General features: G+C 44.0%; 1 protein-coding gene across 7 annotated transcripts in view; it reads left to right on the top strand.

Moving 5' to 3' along the window:
• GBF1 (golgi brefeldin A resistant guanine nucleotide exchange factor 1) overlaps positions 1-16,710 on the top strand; it is a 166,267-nt gene that overhangs the window by 109,809 nt on the left and 39,748 nt on the right. For all 7 annotated transcript variants that reach the window (XM_061565075.1, XM_061565078.1, XM_061565076.1 and 4 more), the window contains 6 exons: positions 565-711; positions 2,994-3,082; positions 4,287-4,489; positions 6,039-6,162; positions 8,586-8,711; positions 12,806-12,888. In XM_061565075.1, coding sequence (XP_061421059.1) covers positions 565-711; positions 2,994-3,082; positions 4,287-4,489; positions 6,039-6,162; positions 8,586-8,711; positions 12,806-12,888 — 772 coding nt within the window. The remainder of the gene's footprint in view (positions 1-564; positions 712-2,993; positions 3,083-4,286; positions 4,490-6,038; positions 6,163-8,585; positions 8,712-12,805; positions 12,889-16,710) is intronic.

Below are 16,710 nucleotides of genomic sequence, written 5' to 3'. Positions count from 1 at the left end.
GTACATCGTGTTGAATTGGTGCAAGAAGATGAAAAACAGGAGCCATGTAAATATTCAATCCCTCCCAGTAACTCATGATTCAGAGTCACGATTTCATACAAAAGTTATATTTTATGTTGTTTCTATTTATTCTTGTTTTTCCTTTCTCTTGTTTTACCATGAGTTTGTAGAATGAAGATAATTGTACATTTTAGGATGTAATTTAATAGAATTTACATTATTTATATTTATAAAAAATTCTCATGGTTCCCCACACACGTGTATCGTGAACATTAAACCCGATTTTAATCAACGAATAGAAGCATTGCTAGATACCTACAACATTTCCAAGGACTGCATTTGTGTGAATGCAACCTATCGTGCCAAATTATAAACTCCCAAGTGCAGAATCATTTTAATAAAATGAAAATTGGGCATGCGTGCCGAGCGGAACTCTTCCTGAAAAGAGAGTTTAGAGTGAGATTTCCAGCGTCAATAAAACATTACAATTATTTATAATAAGTTGTAATAATAAAACAGCCACAGTAGTAAATGATCACGTTACGCTGCTGCTCATCCTCACAGCCGGGAAGCCGTGCGGAGACTTGGAGACGTTCGTGGCGAACGCCGAGAGAAAGGAGGTCACCGGCACGCCGCAACCCCCAACCAGCGGCCACCTCATGGCCTCCAGGATGAAGTCCGCCGCTCACACTCCCACGGACGCTAGCAAACGTAAGCAAGCAGCTCGTCTGGTAACGTCTTGTTCTGATAAGGGGTCGTAGGCCCTGCTTGTCCCCGGACACCATAAAACAAGCCGGCACGTGTTTTCCTGCACATCGTAACGAGTAAAGCTGTTTGACCTCACAAGGCTGCTTGTTGACACTGTGCATGATTGTGCGTTATTGCCGTTGGAATCCCACAGTTCCCGTGGTGCCCACAATTTATGGTTTGACATTCATAACTTAGCATGGTGTAAATTTTACGTTTTCGTAGGAAGTGTTGTTTGCCAAGCTGTGGAGGTGGTGATGGATTCATGGTTTTGTGTGCATTGCTGCCACACTTATTAAAATGTATGCCCTGATTGTAGGTGTTGGAATTTACTAAAAGGCAATCTCATTTTATTTTGCCTTTAGGTAGTGCACAAAGATTAAATGTTTAGCCAAACTAGCTATGTTGGGTCAATATTAGAAAGTATTTATTTTTGTTATTTGAGATATGAATTTTTTTTTACGTAGAACTCCTGTATTTGTGTTTTTAAAATATACATATTTTTAAATCCAGTGTGTCATAAGCTAACGCTTTCAGTATGTAGAATGAACAATGTGATGGAAATTGACCACGAGATTAAACTTTTTGTATTTCAGGGACGAGCATGGGTCTTGATCAAAACATTCTTGACCAGAATTAATATTGTTAAAGGAAGTGCCGCTTACGCCATTTTCATCCTAACTTTGCATCAGTAGATATTTTTTTACTTGGAGACTAAACCACATTATGGAGTACCGCTCGTTTCCAGCTTGAAATAATACATACATCTGCTTCATAACAAAATTCCTAAGCAAGAACACTTGTTATAATTATTGAATGTTTGTCTCTGTTCCGTGCTTATTTTTATTACTCCAGTTCAGTCAGTTTAGCATGATGACTTTTGTGTCTGGAAATAAATAATAGCAGCAGGACATTGGGGATTTATTGTTTATTTTACCAAGGGCTGTATCGGTGCAGCATTGTGGTGCATCAATATAAAATAAATGCGAATATCTTGAATTCGTTAAATTACCATGCTTGATTAAAGCCTACTCATAAATAGGAAATCAATTCCGTGATGAGAAGCAAATCCCTAAAGCTTCAAATTAAACAGACTTGTCATGCTGCTGCTGCTGCTGCCACACACCAGTAGGGAAGTGTGCTTGTATGCGTGTGTGTGTTTGCGTGCGCACATGTACAGATGCGCACAAGTGTGTGTGTGTATCTGCCCGTAGGTTTTAATTGTCATTGTTGGTGTCGGCGTAGGTTTAAAATGAATGCATGGACAGCAGACATTGGGCAGTGATTAAATATCTGGGGCCTTTTGTGAAATACCAGCTGCATATGGACCTCCTCGTGCTGTGCAGTAATTTCGTTTTTGAAGATTAAATCCAGTGGATTGTTAAATAAAGCCCTGATTTATCTGCCAGAGTGAATTATGTGCTATTTAAACAGGGCCAGGGTATTATTTTATGCAGATGCTCCCTCCGCATTTTAATTGCCTCTGGCCCTGCTGCTGTATTGTGCGCGCGAGGGAGCTTGGTGGCCGGCCCCCTGATTGTGAACGTTAAACCCCGAGTCGCGGGGCGTGAGGTGCCCTTTCAAGAACTCTTGTGAGGATGAAGAGATGCGTAGCTCCCTTTGATTTTGCCCTTCGCCGCTTAGCACTCCGTGTCTCGCTCACTAAGTTCCCGCTCATGCGCGCGCGCTCCCCCGTTTTGTGGAGCATTACAGATGGGTGGAATGTTAACATACCCAAGTTGTGGTGCTCTTGGTCAGCATAATAGAAACTCACCCTTGTGTTCCAAATGAGAGCCCCTTATTTTACAAATAAGGCTCTTTTGCTTTCACGTAAGAGCCTATGTAGTCTGCATTGCTTCACTGAGTACACGTGAGGTATGATTTATTATTGCGAGTATTAGTGATCACATGACTGTGTTTGTAACTTACTGTGACTATACGCTGACATTTAAAGACCAGCAAAGTATTACGTTATCAAGCATCTGAAAACGGGTGTCTCATTTCACTGCGGTTGTGGTTACCAGTCGTAGCTAGCCTGCGCCGGTCATCTCTACTGAAAATGAACATATTCGCTGTGATAGGTCGCTGATTGGCCCGTTCATGCAGCATAACTGCCGTGTTGGCATAGCAGGTGCTGCCTGTCATTCGTGTGCTCCACTAACCTCAGACCATGAGCAACCGTAGCTGTCATCGATGCTATTGACGCGTTCTTTTCTTTCACGTTTGGACGACTTTTGTTTCCCCAGCTGAAAAGAAACCTCCGAAGAAGCCGGCGAGATTTTCTTCCTGCCTGCCCACTCCTCAGGAACTTGCTCAAATAAAGACGAAGAAGAAGGTACACTCGACATTCGACAATGCCCCATATGCTTTATAAACCGCAAACAATTATGAAACCGTGCTTGATCTATCGCGTAAACTTGGGCAAACACATTTTTGTTGTCTTGCCGTATGAGCTCACTGACCGTCCCTTTTGGAATTCGGTAGATATCTCCAGACAGTCCTTCTATTGTTGTATGCATTGAACGACTATCTCCATTATTAAAAAAACGTCAAAGTATATTTACATTACCCACCGACTCGTATGTAATGACCAGAGGTAGTTGCACGGAAGACACTTGCCCCTGACTGGGAAAAACTAAAGACTGACCTAATATTTTGTGAATGGGATATCAGAATCGGAATCAGAATCTTTATTTCTACTAGAGGAATCCGATGAGTTTTGCAGCTCTTTTTCACAGATGTCCAGTATGGGCGGGTCAGCAAGTTACAAAGGCATAGAATGCAAAAAACGATAGGCGGGCAAAAATAGAGAATATGCTAAGCAAGTCACGAAATATGAATGAGTAATAAATGCATGAATTATGAGTCTGATATCACTGGGTATTCCGTGCCACTGAAAATTCTCCAGCTCATTTACAATAATGTGTTTATTGGAGCTACGTTATAGCCGTTAGTGCACTACCAACATGATCCTCTTCACCAACATTGTCCTCCCAGCGAAAGGATACCAGTATGGTTTGGTATCTAAACGTGTCCTGAGCCTGCTTTAGCTTAGCAGTGCTTGTTCGAGAGACCTATGAAGTGTGAACCAAGTGTCGTGACACACGCACGTGATCCAGCGCTTGGGAGGCGAGGGCTGATGGATTACCAGGAGATTTGTGAAACTCCCAAAACACGCCAGCCTCCGAGGTGGCCAGGAGATAAGAGTTCAGCAAAAGTTGCCCGCAAACCCATCTGTGTCAAACTTTCAGTGAATGCATGGGCTTTCTCTGACTCCTCCGGTTTCCTCCCAAATGCATAAAGTATCCCGAGACCTGGCTAATCTTTACTTTTGTTTTGTTGTCCTTCCCCCGCACCTCCGATTAGCACGGGTGGCTACGTACGGTGCAAAATAAGTTCAGCATACATACATACATACCGGACAAAGGGATGACATCGCCATTAAACAGCACAAGCCTTTTAATTCACATGCCGCGCGTACGTACGTACGTACGCACATTGACACCCACGCACGCCACGTTTGCGTTTCTTCCCCGCAGCTGCTGATGAAAGGCACGGAGAAGTTCAACGTGAAGCCCAAGACGGGCATCGAGTTCCTGCAGGAGAACAAGCTGCTCGCGACGCCCATGGATTGCACGGAGGTGGCCCGCTGGCTGCGCGACAACCCACGCCTCGACAAGAAGATGATCGGCGAGTTCGTCAGCGACAGGAAGCACAAGGAGCTACTCAGCGCCTTCGTCAAGTCAGTCGCCCGCCTCCCCGTTTACACCCGTCCTCGGGCACCACTCGCGAGGGACACGCCGGGCTAGAATGTGCAGCGTCGTGTAATGCAGGGCGTGCGGAAATGTGTAGCATGGGTCATTTTTAAATCCTTTAAATTAAGTTCACTTGCTTGCTTGCTTGCGTGCTTGCTTGCTTGCGCGCTTACGACCGTGCTAATCTTTCGGTCGTTTTTTAACCCACTTCCCGTGATCCAATCGAGCTGACGTTTTGCACACAGACTTGTTGTGCGTGACAATTTATTTTCGTGAAAATTTTTTTCCATAACTTTACACTTTTTAGGAAAAAAAAAATTATATTTAATTACCAATTGCTTAATGGTGGCAGGCTATCATCTGACCCATAGGTGGCAGCCATCTCAAGCCAGAGGACGAGAGGACTCTAGCCGCCACGCATATAAAGGATCTATAGTGAAAAACTTTGTTTTTACGGGTTAATTTTTTTTATTTGTTTGTTTGTTGATGTTCGATCATATTTTGGCTCGTATCCATTCACCTCCCCTCCACAGGTTGATGCATTGCCTCTGTTTCGATTTTTGATTCGAGGTTGGCTTAGAGGTCAGAGTACTGAGGCTGGCACCGCTAAGATACCTGGTTCAAATCTGGGCAGCCGCCTGTGATAAAATCGGGTGCTTAGATATAGTGAGTTGACAGTTTGTCCCGTCACCAGTGACCGCACACAAAATAATTACAATTTGGTTCTGCACTCAAATTAGGCGAATTCAAACTAGGCTGCATTTATTTTTGCAAATCTGGATTGGAGTTTCTTGCCACGTGCTCATTTCCATTTGGTTTCTGAACTTTAGCCTGGTCCTTTTTTGGGTATATTCAGCCCAAAATGACTACCTGCTGTCGTGGTGTGGTTAACACAGGCCAGAGGTCGCAAACGGGTTTTGATTCTTTACACGTACCCGGCCGCACCAGGGTCGCAAACGGGTACCCGATACCCGGCCGGGTACGGGTAGCCGGGTATCAGGTAGGGTACGGGTATCAGGTACCCGATTGCGACCTCTGGGATGAAGCCATGTTGCAGGCGCGGGTGGGTTGATTCTAGGAACTTGAGTTGTGAGAAGAGACAAGACGTTGGGAAATGAGTGACAAACAGTTACTCACCAGTGACTCACGGCCTACCCGTACCCGGCCGCACCAGGGTCGCAAACGGGTACCCTACCCGGCCGGGTACCCGTACCCGGCCGGGTAGGGTACGGGTATCGGGTACCCGATTGCGACCTCTGACACAAGCACTGGAGACTGTAGTGGGTTGCGTCGTGCTCGTCACACCTCGACCTCTTGTGCCGAGCCAACCTTCACCAGTGCTCGTGAGCAGCTTTTTACCTCGTCGGTATGTGAAGCTCAATGGGGAATCGTTGCACGTGTGTCGGTGTACATATATACGTGTACGTATGTTGAACTTCTTTCGCAACCTTCGTGGCCTACCGCGCTCAATCGGCGGTGCGTCTGTGGCGCGCACGCACCCGCACGGACCAACCTTCCCGTACGTTTTGGCCGCAGGACGTTCACGTTTGAGACGCTGCGTATTGACGAGAGTCTTCGCCTCTACCTGGAGGCATTCCGTCTGTCCGGGGAGGCCCCCGTTATTCACCGTCTGCTGGAGGCCTTCACCGACCAGTGGCATGTGAGTATGCCGGCCCCTTTGCAGCGCCGGTGAACTTCCCCCCCCCGCCCCCCCCCCCCCCGCGGCGCCGTGTGAACTCTGCGGCGAGGGCGCGTACAACTGCGGTGTGCAGTGCCTGCCGTTTGTAAACTAGGAAAGAAACAAATACGTGAGAGTATCCTCCTCGTTATGCACGAACTTGCTGTCTGCGATTTTTGGCTTTCTGCTAATTGCATCTGCAACTCCACACGACTGCATCGAGAGAGCAAGATAAAGTGATGCTATAAAGTGATGCGAGAGAATGTGATGAGATACAATGATGAGATACAGTGATGAGATAAAGTGATGAGATAATTTTCATGTATTTAATAGCTTGTATATTTATAAATTAGAATAGAAACTATAAAGTCACGGTCAAGTGTGTCATTATAGCAGTCTAATGGTGCAACTCCTGTACAGTTATATATTCAGTGTCTTAACGATTCACTGCTCCCATGAGCTTTATGGATTATCATGATTTAGAACCACAACTTGGGTCAAGAATGCATGACTTTTTCCCGTTGTGTATTGTTTCCCGTTTGTACTGTCTCATTGGAATGGTTTAATATTCCTTGGGTATATATATGGTTAGAATAAAATGTGCATGTAATTTGCATGAATAGGAATTAATTAATTCTTATTCGCACTATTGAAACACGTAGAATTAGCTATGAATCGATTGTAATTCACGTTTGTAGATGCATCGTTACATCCATAATTTTAAGATGTCGACGCAGGGATGTCACCGGAGACAGTAAATCATAATGGCAGACTTGTCAACCCCTTATCCAGGGCCTACCTTATCACAGACCAATTCAGATGTTATTGGTCACCCCGTGCAACGTTCATCCTACAAAGTCCCATCACAAGGGAGAAACACAAACAAATAGACACAAAAAATGTAAATGAAAAAAATGCCCCTATTGAAACGGCTGTACGCCGTAATTTCCCTGATTCAAGAATATGGGTAAACCGTGTGGGTTGACAGGTATGTGATGATATTTAAAAAAAAACCTGTTTCATTAGCAAAACTAGTTTCACACAGCCAGGGACACTCACGGGTACATATTTACAAAGAAACGTTTGCTAATTGGGTTTTCTAGAGTTTCAGATCGGAGAAATAACAAGTGTTTCGTGAAAAAATCCACTTTGCATGTGTAGGTCGCCTTGGAAGTAATAATATTCTTATAACAGGGACTGATTTGTGTGTGCTGATATAAGACAATTTCAAGATGCCTTTTAATGCACAGGATGGCTTTTGTTTTGACTCGCAGTATAAAAAAAATCCTCAAGCTGGAGATCGTATCCGGCGAGGCTATGCTATCCATTATGAATTTAATCTTTGCTTGACAGTCGATGATATTTTAAAGAATATGCGGATTAATTTCACGTCCATTAAGTTCAGTAAACCTTTTTACGTTCACTTTTAATGGAAATATAATACTGCATGGTTTTCTGCAAGGTTCTTACCAAGGACACGGCTTGGCAGAAAATTGGGTTTTATAATAAAATTAAAAATGTATTCATAGAATTGTAAATCGTGAAAAGTATTTAAAGTTCACCGTTTTTTTATTCACTATGCCTTTATTTGGATATATAACCCACAGTTTTTAAATCAGTTGGGACCCAGAAACATTATACTGAATGTGCATCAGGCCTAATCTGAGCATGCATCAAGCCTTCCTTAGCATAAGGAAGATGGTGATGATTAAATTGACTGATACACTGCAAATTATGAAATTCTACTACATAGCCACCTATGGCCAAATCACCTGGTATCTATCGAGTCTCGCATCTTGGAAGCTAAGCAAGTTTTTTGGAGTTTGCATGTTCTCCCCGTGGTCATGTGATTTTTCTCCAAGTCTGGTTTTTCCCCTCCACATTTAGAAACATGCATGTAAAGGTATTTGGCCACGATACATTTCCACATGATGAGCAACTTAATTGAGCTATCATTTGTGATAGCCAGGTCGCTTCTGAAAAAGATCTATACAGCTCAGTGGGCCTTACCTGGTAAAGTATTTTTTTAAACGTTAAGTACGGGCAACCGCCCAGCAGGTTGTTATAGGCTACTACGAGGCTACGTGGTTTGGTAGCAGAGGGCAGTACAGCAAGATCCATGATATTATTCCGATCTATGCTTCCACATTAATGCTGCCCACCTCCAACAGCCTGCACAAACCAACGAGGTAAAGTATTGCCGAATTACCCCATGGAACGTGTACGACATGGGAAGTCGCTTCTCCAACAGTGGATTGATGAAAGGGTTGTCGGTGTACTCCACACAGCCAATATTAAGCCACGGTGACTCGGCTGACTGCCACCCATCATCACTGCCTGTGTTCACTGTGCAAGCAAGGGCAGCGGAGTGTACTTTGACAAGACGTGCGCGTATGCCTTTGCAGGTGATGAATGGGAGCCCGTTTGTGAACAACGACGCGTGTTTTGCCCTGGCCTACGCGGTTATCATGCTCAACACTGACCAGCACAACCACAACGTCCGCAAGCAGAATGTGCCCATGACTCTGGAGGTAAGGCCACACTGTTTTTTGCTGTGTTTACTCTTTAGTCTGTCAAATTTCACTTACACCTTGTGTGTTAACTTTTGTGCAGTGCAGAGCGTGGAGCAGTGATAAGTAGCATTTGTACCCTTATCCCAGTAACCAGTGCTTTCTTTGTCCACTACGGTGTGATGATTGGTGTCTGAGCTTAGCGTGGACCTCCCATTAGTTCCACTCAATCTAATGAGTACTCGGTGTGCTGGTGCGACTGACATCACTGCAGGGGAGGCACGGGAAGCTGGGTGTGTGTGTGTGTGTTGTTGGTCGTGCTGGTCTTAATCGATGCTCGCCAACAAAATTTGGTGGTGGCTATGGTTGAGTGTGTCTATTTAAGATTTTACAAAAGAACTTCCTGTTGATATTGCACATGTGTAGATGATTGTTTGATGGTTCCCATTGTACAGTGCATGGAGACAAAGTATGGGCTTGGCAGTATCTGATTTATCCTAAAATACATCTGTTAATTCTATAGCGGCACATCATCAGTTAAGGGCTGATGTATTTGCGTCAGTGTTTATCCTTCCATCCCCGAGACTTTGATTGATGCCGTGGCTTCCTTTGTACCACCTGCACCAAACCCACGAACATTAAACATCTCGTGCCATTGATAAATGTTATGCCAGCTCTCTCTTTTCATGAAAAAACATATTTACTATAGAAACTTAACAGTACTCCGTAGCATATGTTTTCTTTTTTTTTCGTTTTTTTTGGGCTCTGCTAGATAAACATTGTTTTACTCGGGCCTGGTCTAGTTTCTAGTTTAACCGATCAGCCCAGCAATGTTATTAGAACTGTCCACCTACAGAATGTTTTGTGTGTGAAAATGCATTCTTATGATTGATTATTGCGTTAATGCATTTCGGTGTTTATGTTGTAACAGTAAGAGGGGTACTAAATATAATTTATTATTTATGTTTTTGCTGGCTCAGCCTTTTTTTCCCCTTCTTTCTCGTAATTTATAAAGGGACACAGCTCGCTTTAAACACACCCCAATACATCACTTATAATTTTACATGAGCATGTTATAATTGGAGCTAAAGAAAGGTAACACTTATTAATGCCTTCATTATTGAAAAAGTTATTACAACATATAATGAAAAGAAAGATCCATCGACTAAACAAAATACGTGCATAGTTGTAAACACTTCTCTTAAGTGCCTTGCATTACAGAAGACGTCAAAATGATTTCCTGCTCAAATGGGTATTTAGGCCGTGCTCGTCAATTTTTCAGACCTGAGCCAGTGACGGGAATTCCACGTTCCTGTGACGGTGGTGGGCGAGACTTGGCATGGGACAATGTTAGCTCTCTCTTCCCCCACAAAGTGATCCTTGTTTTTTTGTTATTGATCTCGGAGGGATCCCGGGATATGAACTCACAACCGTCCGCTCGCGAGCCACTCGCTCGACAGTCGAGTCACCATCCAGGGACGCAAGCGTGGCTTGTCGTGCATTGCACTGTAGCCAGCGACTACAATTGACACGTAAAAAATTGTCAACTTGACGGCAGTCCAGGCTTGCAAGCATTAAAGGCTGTTTGTTCAATGAATCGTTAACAGGTAGCTATTGATTTTAAAGAGTGGGCAACAGCCACCGCTGCAATCTGACGGTGAGAGGGCCCCCACCTCATTAAGATTAATCCTCGCCACTTGGTGAGGCTGCTGGATGAGCTGTGTAAAGTGTAGCCAGATTAAAAAAAAAAACTTTATGGTCAGTAAACACCGCGTGACAGATTAAACTGTCACCTTGAGCAATTCAACAACGTGTCATGGCTTTTTTTTTACCACATCTCAGAGCACCCCATTATTTACGTATGCCCGCTTTTTTTTACTTGTGTGTTTATTTAAATTAGTTCCGCGTAAAGAAATGCTAATGTAATCTGAAAAGAAGTCTATGCAAAATTAAATTATGTTTCCATATGGTCCGTGTTAAACTTTTTTCCAAGTTTTCCAAAAAAATAATGCAAGTGGTGCGTGTATTGTAGGTTTGCAGACCGTAATAGGCCTTACCTGCTAAATCCGGATCAATCCCAGAGTACTGTTGGGAGATTAGAGATAGGCTGTGATTTTTGTTACCTTGCTTGGAAACCATTGTGCTCCTTGATTCAGTGTGTTTGATGTAGAGGGCGGGCCTCTTGCAGGCATAATTTTTTTGCACCACTTGGATTATCAGGATTCCCTTTCAAGGCTACATTCACTCAGTGTTTTACTTCAGCCCAAGAGAGCAGAAGCCAGTGAGAAAGACGGGAGGGTCAAGTGGTAATCTTGCTTCATCGCGTGGAAACGAGAGAGTTCCCACAGCTCGCCCACCCAACCTACCCACTCCAGCCACCCAGCCAACCCACCCACTCAACCCACCCACCCAACCCACCCACTCAACCCACCCAACCTCCCCAGCCAACCCACACAGCCACCCAGCCAACCCACCCATTCAACCAACCCACCCACTCAACTCACCCAACCTACCCAGCCAACCCACTCACTCCACCCACCCAGCCACCCAGCCAACCCACCCAACCAACCAACCCACCCACCCAACCCACCCACCCATCCAACCAACCCACCCACTCAACCCACCCAACCTACCCAGCCAACCCACTCACTCCACCCACCCAGCCACCCAGCCAACCCACCCACCCATCCAACCTACCCACCCACTCAACCCACCCAACCTACCCAGCCAACCCACTCACTCCACCCACCCAGCCACCCAGCCAACCCGCCCAACCAACCCACCCAACCCACCCACCCATCCAACCAACCCACCCACTCAACCCACCCAACCTACCCAGCCAACCCACTCACTCCACCCACCCAGCCAACCCACCCACCAAATCCACCCACTCAATCCACCCACTCAATCCAACCCACCCCCCCAACCCACCCCCCCAACCCACCCAGCCACTCAACCCAATCGCACAGTGGGGGCACTCAACTCGACGTTCACATCTCCACTACCCACCGGAGGTGTGAGTGCAGCGGCATCCGAGCAGGGCCCTGGTCTCTGCAGCCCAGTGCCAAGGTCCCATGGCCTGCCCCGGCAGTAGGTGACATTTGGCAGTCGCGTTAAAAGCAGCCGGAGGGCTTTTTTTTGCGAATGCATGTCAGACGGAGACAGCTGAGCGAAAGCATGTGTGGCCCCTGTTTCTGTGTTGTGGGTGGCATTGCCTATCTGCCTACAGCTTGTGAGCAGGTCACAAGTTTATCAGCTGATGAATTTGATGGGTGCAACAAAAATTATCATAAAGAAGTTTGGCATTCTCCACCCCCCACCTCCATCCCAACTTTGTTAGTCAGTCTGTCCAGGGAGATTTAGTAAGACCATCCTTCCAGCTTGTGCTGCGTAAATGTGTTAGTTTGTTTGTAATATGCAGTGAGTGTGCTTATGTGCAAACGAGATGACTAATTAAAGGAGGTTGTCTCAATCGTATTCTGCCTTTGTGAGTAAGTAGGTGCCACACAGTGTTGTTACACCCTTTAGGAAAGATATTTTTATTGTACATTTAAAGAGTTGGTGTATGAGAGAGTTCACCAAGAACAGCAAGTTTATTGTCAAACGCCATTGGGTGTGTGAGATGGTGGTGGAAAATAACAATTTTGTCGGTATGGATGGGATTATTTCTGTACTTTCTGTGTAAATACATGATGCAAGCTGTAGTTGGTTTATTGTAAGAGATGTGGAGCAATAGCCTAGAAAATGCAGTAATAAGGGAAATAAACATCATGGCAACTATTTTTAAATGTGGCTTTTTTACGACAGATGTGACAACACTGACCTCCATGACCATTCGAAAGTTTATTAAGCTACGATAACCCCCACTCATGAATGTATTTCGGTGTTTTTTTAATGTGACAGTTCATCATAAGACAAGTTCAATCCGCTGCTGGATGAACGTCTCTCCAAGAACAAACCAGTACTCACCATAAAATGAGAACTTGTGTAGCTTAAAGGTGCTCAGTTAACATTTAGTATTGTTCTTTTTATCCGGAAATAAGTTGTACTGCTGACAACTTGGCCTGAGTATTTTTCTTTAAATATTTCTTGTTTTGTGTGCCTCTCATTGACAGGAATTTAAGAAGAACCTAAAAGGAGTTAATGGGTCTAGAGACTTTGAGCAAGACATGCTGGAAGAAATATACAATGCCATCAGGTACTGGGAAACGTTTATTTTGCTTATGCCTTGCCTGACATTCACACGAACCGCATGTGATCCCGAGATTTTAATGTATATATCGTAAATGTATTTATGTATTAAGTCCTATCAACGCAAATCCTAATAATATCTAATAGAGCACTTAGTTTTGTGTTTAAAAACTCGTCTTTTTTTCATGTGCAAAAAGGTAAGATAATTGCAGCACCCTTTTCATGGTGGCCAGTAAAAAAACGGAGCTTTGGCTGAAGCAAAACACAAGCAGACGTAAATGAATTTTTGTTAATTCTTCTGGACCCCACTATTTATAGAGCAATGCTGTGTTTTTATACGGCTCTGGTGGGTGAGAGAACGCAAAGTGAGTGATTTATAAGCTGCACACTTAACATTTTAGAAACTCATAAATTAAACCCCCTTGTGCTTTATACAGCACATCATATGCATGCTATGTTAGAGAGATGTAATGAAAGATTCAAGTTTATGCACCACAAATTTCCCAATTCTGACTCCTGCCTTGATTTGTCTTGCATTAATGTTCAGTAATATAAATGAACCCTTTGCTGCGGGATGATTTTATTTATTTATTTTTAGTAACGATGCTTTTAACGGTGGGTTTTTACATTTTGTTTATGCTCGGAAAATGTCCTCTGCTTCAGCTTTTCGAAAGTGCATCTGTTTGCGTGGAGAAAGAGTTGCTGTCGGTCTGAGAGGTTTAACGCTAATTCTCGGTGTTTTTTATTATTTAATGTAGGCTTTCGTTGCCAATGTTATAATTCGTAATTGGTTTCTTTTGGGTTAGGTCATCGTGTAAAAATGTGTCGTAAACCCTCCTCCACCCGACACAGCCAATTAATAAAAGTGTCGTATGGGCGCTATGCACTTTTAATCTATATTGAAAGCTAATTTCTTTAGATCTGCTTTTTGTTGAGTTTGTTGTCCTTCCCCCGCACCTACGATAAGCAACGGTTTGGCTACGTACAGTGCCGAAAGAAGTTCAACGTACATTATAATGCATAATTATAGCCATCATTGTCACAAACCATATTATAATAAACGTCCTTGTCATCATTTCCCCTTTTCTCTGCATCCAGCCTATCCTATCCTAATTGTCTGCACTGTATCCAGCCAAGCAGCTGTCGATCCCCGTACAGTTGTTTTTCTCGTTGCAGGGCGGCTCGGCTCGCAACATAACCCCAATGCAGCAAATTGAAAAAAAAAACCGTAATGAAATTGCCTCTGAAGTCAGACGCAATCCATGCTGACCCGTATCGTGTTTTGTTTCTTGGCGCAAATGCTCAATTCACCAAATTGTCCCTTGGATTTTTCACTGTCCGCTTCTCAAAGGATTGTCACTTTCACCCAGAATTCTATGATAATCATTATTTAATTTCAACAACTTGCTGATTGTGCGACGGTGAATATAGCTTGTTTGCAAGAGACACTTTTACGGCTGCACTTTTGCGGATTGTTTGGCCACGACTTTTCCCGTTACGCTTCAACGTAAAACATTTGAAAGCGAGCTTTTTGCTGACAAATGTGGAGCATAAATGGAATTCTGCAAACCAACACCACGTAGCGCTTAAACCGCCAAAGCGTTTATTGAGAAAAATAGTTCCACAACGTTTCTGGAAATTGCCGTTCTTCAGTGTTATTTTCCATGTTGCGTGAGGCACGTGGCATTATTATTCTTCATCCCTAATTTGGTGGTAGATATTGTTTTGCTAAGCATTGGAACATTTTAGACTTTCAGAGTCTTGCTGAAATTATATTGGTTCAGGAGGTCGATAGAGACCCCTGCAAGATATCTTACTCTCAGCAAATCGACACTACGCTCATTGAATTCCGTACAATTTGTATTCGCGCACATTGCGACATGTAGCGATGTAACTACATATATTGGGGTGGATGCGTGAATTGTTATCTCGGGTCTGCTGAGTGCTTCACGCCCCTCGTTAGCGGACGTAGCTCTATGATGAATTTTGGGCGACACAGCAGAGTGATTACGATTAGCCCGTAGTGCACGCACGTCTTCCAAGTCTGTTGCCCCTGTGACAACTCCACGTGGAGCACTTAAAGATATGCATCTGTGTGTGCATGCTTGGTAATTGCACTGCAGTCCCACAGCAGTTAGGTGTTGGTGTGACACTTCTTGCTGTCGTACAGCTTGATGTAGATGCAGAGCGACAACTTGCAATGTCACATTCAGGTGGTCAGGCCAGATAATCGTTTCAGGAGCAGGGAGTGTGTCCTCGCCCCGTGGTGTCTCTTTCGTATTTGTGGATCGTGCGTTGCGTCATTATACGTTGTACGGGTCTGTTCTGAGTTACCACAGGAGCACACTAGACAGTTTTTAATTTTCTATTTGTGCATCAGGTATCCACATGTGGCATGGTTTGTGCAGATGCGGTTTAGGGTGGACCATGGGGATCTTCTGCCTTGGGTCTTTCACGAGGTGTTTGTTTGTGAGTTCTTTTGAACTCCATTCAGCTCTGAAAGCTTCATGAGGGGGTTGTAATCGCATTCTGAAGGTGTGACACTGAGCAGTTGGGATAGTGCAGTGATTCTCGTGTGCTTTGGCACCGATGTGCATTTACCGGTGTCCCTTGAATGGAATCCCATCTCCATCTCGCAACACAGGAATGTATTTCCGAAGTGGTCTAACTTTTCTTTAAAATCCTCTTCACAGTCTTCATCTGGAAGAACAGGCCAGTGTGTATCAACTTCATAACATTACAGTGCTGTACGCCTTTTGGCGTCTTCTGGTCGAGCACCAATTGGGTCGAGGCTCAAAAGAAAGCCGTCCCTGGTGTGGACCAATCAGATTCAAGGACAATGCCAATATATTATCAGAGTGTGTTTTTTGTTTGCATTTTGACTGCAAGTATTGTGCTTAATGCAGACGTCAATCCTTGTTCTAGTTTTGAATCTTTCGTGACTGCAAGGATTCATACACTTAGGTTTTTTCGGTAAAGTCACGTAGGTAAAAATACATTTTATAATTTTATTTTTATTATTATTTCTATTATTTTTATTATGTATTTTTACCTACGTGACTTTACTGAAAAAACCTAAGAGTATGAATCCTTGTTAAAAGGTTTCAGTTTTGTTGCCAGAAAAAAGGGGAAAACCCCTATTATTAGTGTTGTGAGAGTCATTCATTCGCTGCTGTGAGCTCCAGCTCGTAAATAATCCAAGGTACAAGTCCACATTGTGGGGTTAAACCCTACTCGCGCAGTGTTTGGGCTGGTTTATTTATGTGAGACATGCATCATTGCCAGGCTTCTGATAAACGTTCCTTTGTTGGTCCCTGACTTCATAAACCACTCCCCCTACCTTTCACAGATTGTGGCAAGGAAATGTACGATTGGGTGGTTGATGTTTAAAGTGTGGGCGAGGATAGTCATTGGTTGTCCAGGAGTTGTTGGGGGCTGTCCGGACTTTTGCCATGATGTAACCGCATGTTTTTTAACCTTTTTTATATTTTGCGTGCCCCACTTTCTAAAAGCTTCTCATTAACTATTAATCAGGTGTGCAAATTGTCATTGTGTGCCAGTCTTCTCTGAACAATTGGTCGTGTTTACATCAGATATATTTGCAAAGCTTTGCCTTGTAAGCCTGTGAAGATTCTTGGCTTTTAAATGCTTGTTTAACACAGCGTTAATCATCTCCGGCCTTTTAAATGGATAGCAGTACCTTTGTAATTGTATTGACATGGTATTTGTTTAGTGGTTTCAGCCACACAAGGTTGATGCCCGGCCTTGCACAGCAATGGCAATTGTTTAATGCAGTCCGGTCTGAGCCGCCAGTAGATCAGCTCAGCCT

This window comes from Lethenteron reissneri, chromosome 34 (genome assembly GCF_015708825.2).
Source record: "Lethenteron reissneri isolate LAM-NWPU_2019-01 chromosome 34, ASM1570882v1, whole genome shotgun sequence".
In the NCBI taxonomy this organism is placed as follows: domain Eukaryota; kingdom Metazoa; phylum Chordata; class Hyperoartia; order Petromyzontiformes; family Petromyzontidae; genus Lethenteron; species Lethenteron reissneri.
The sequence above is the reverse complement of the archived record's forward strand: the minus strand, read 5'-3'. Positions and strand labels throughout refer to the sequence as shown.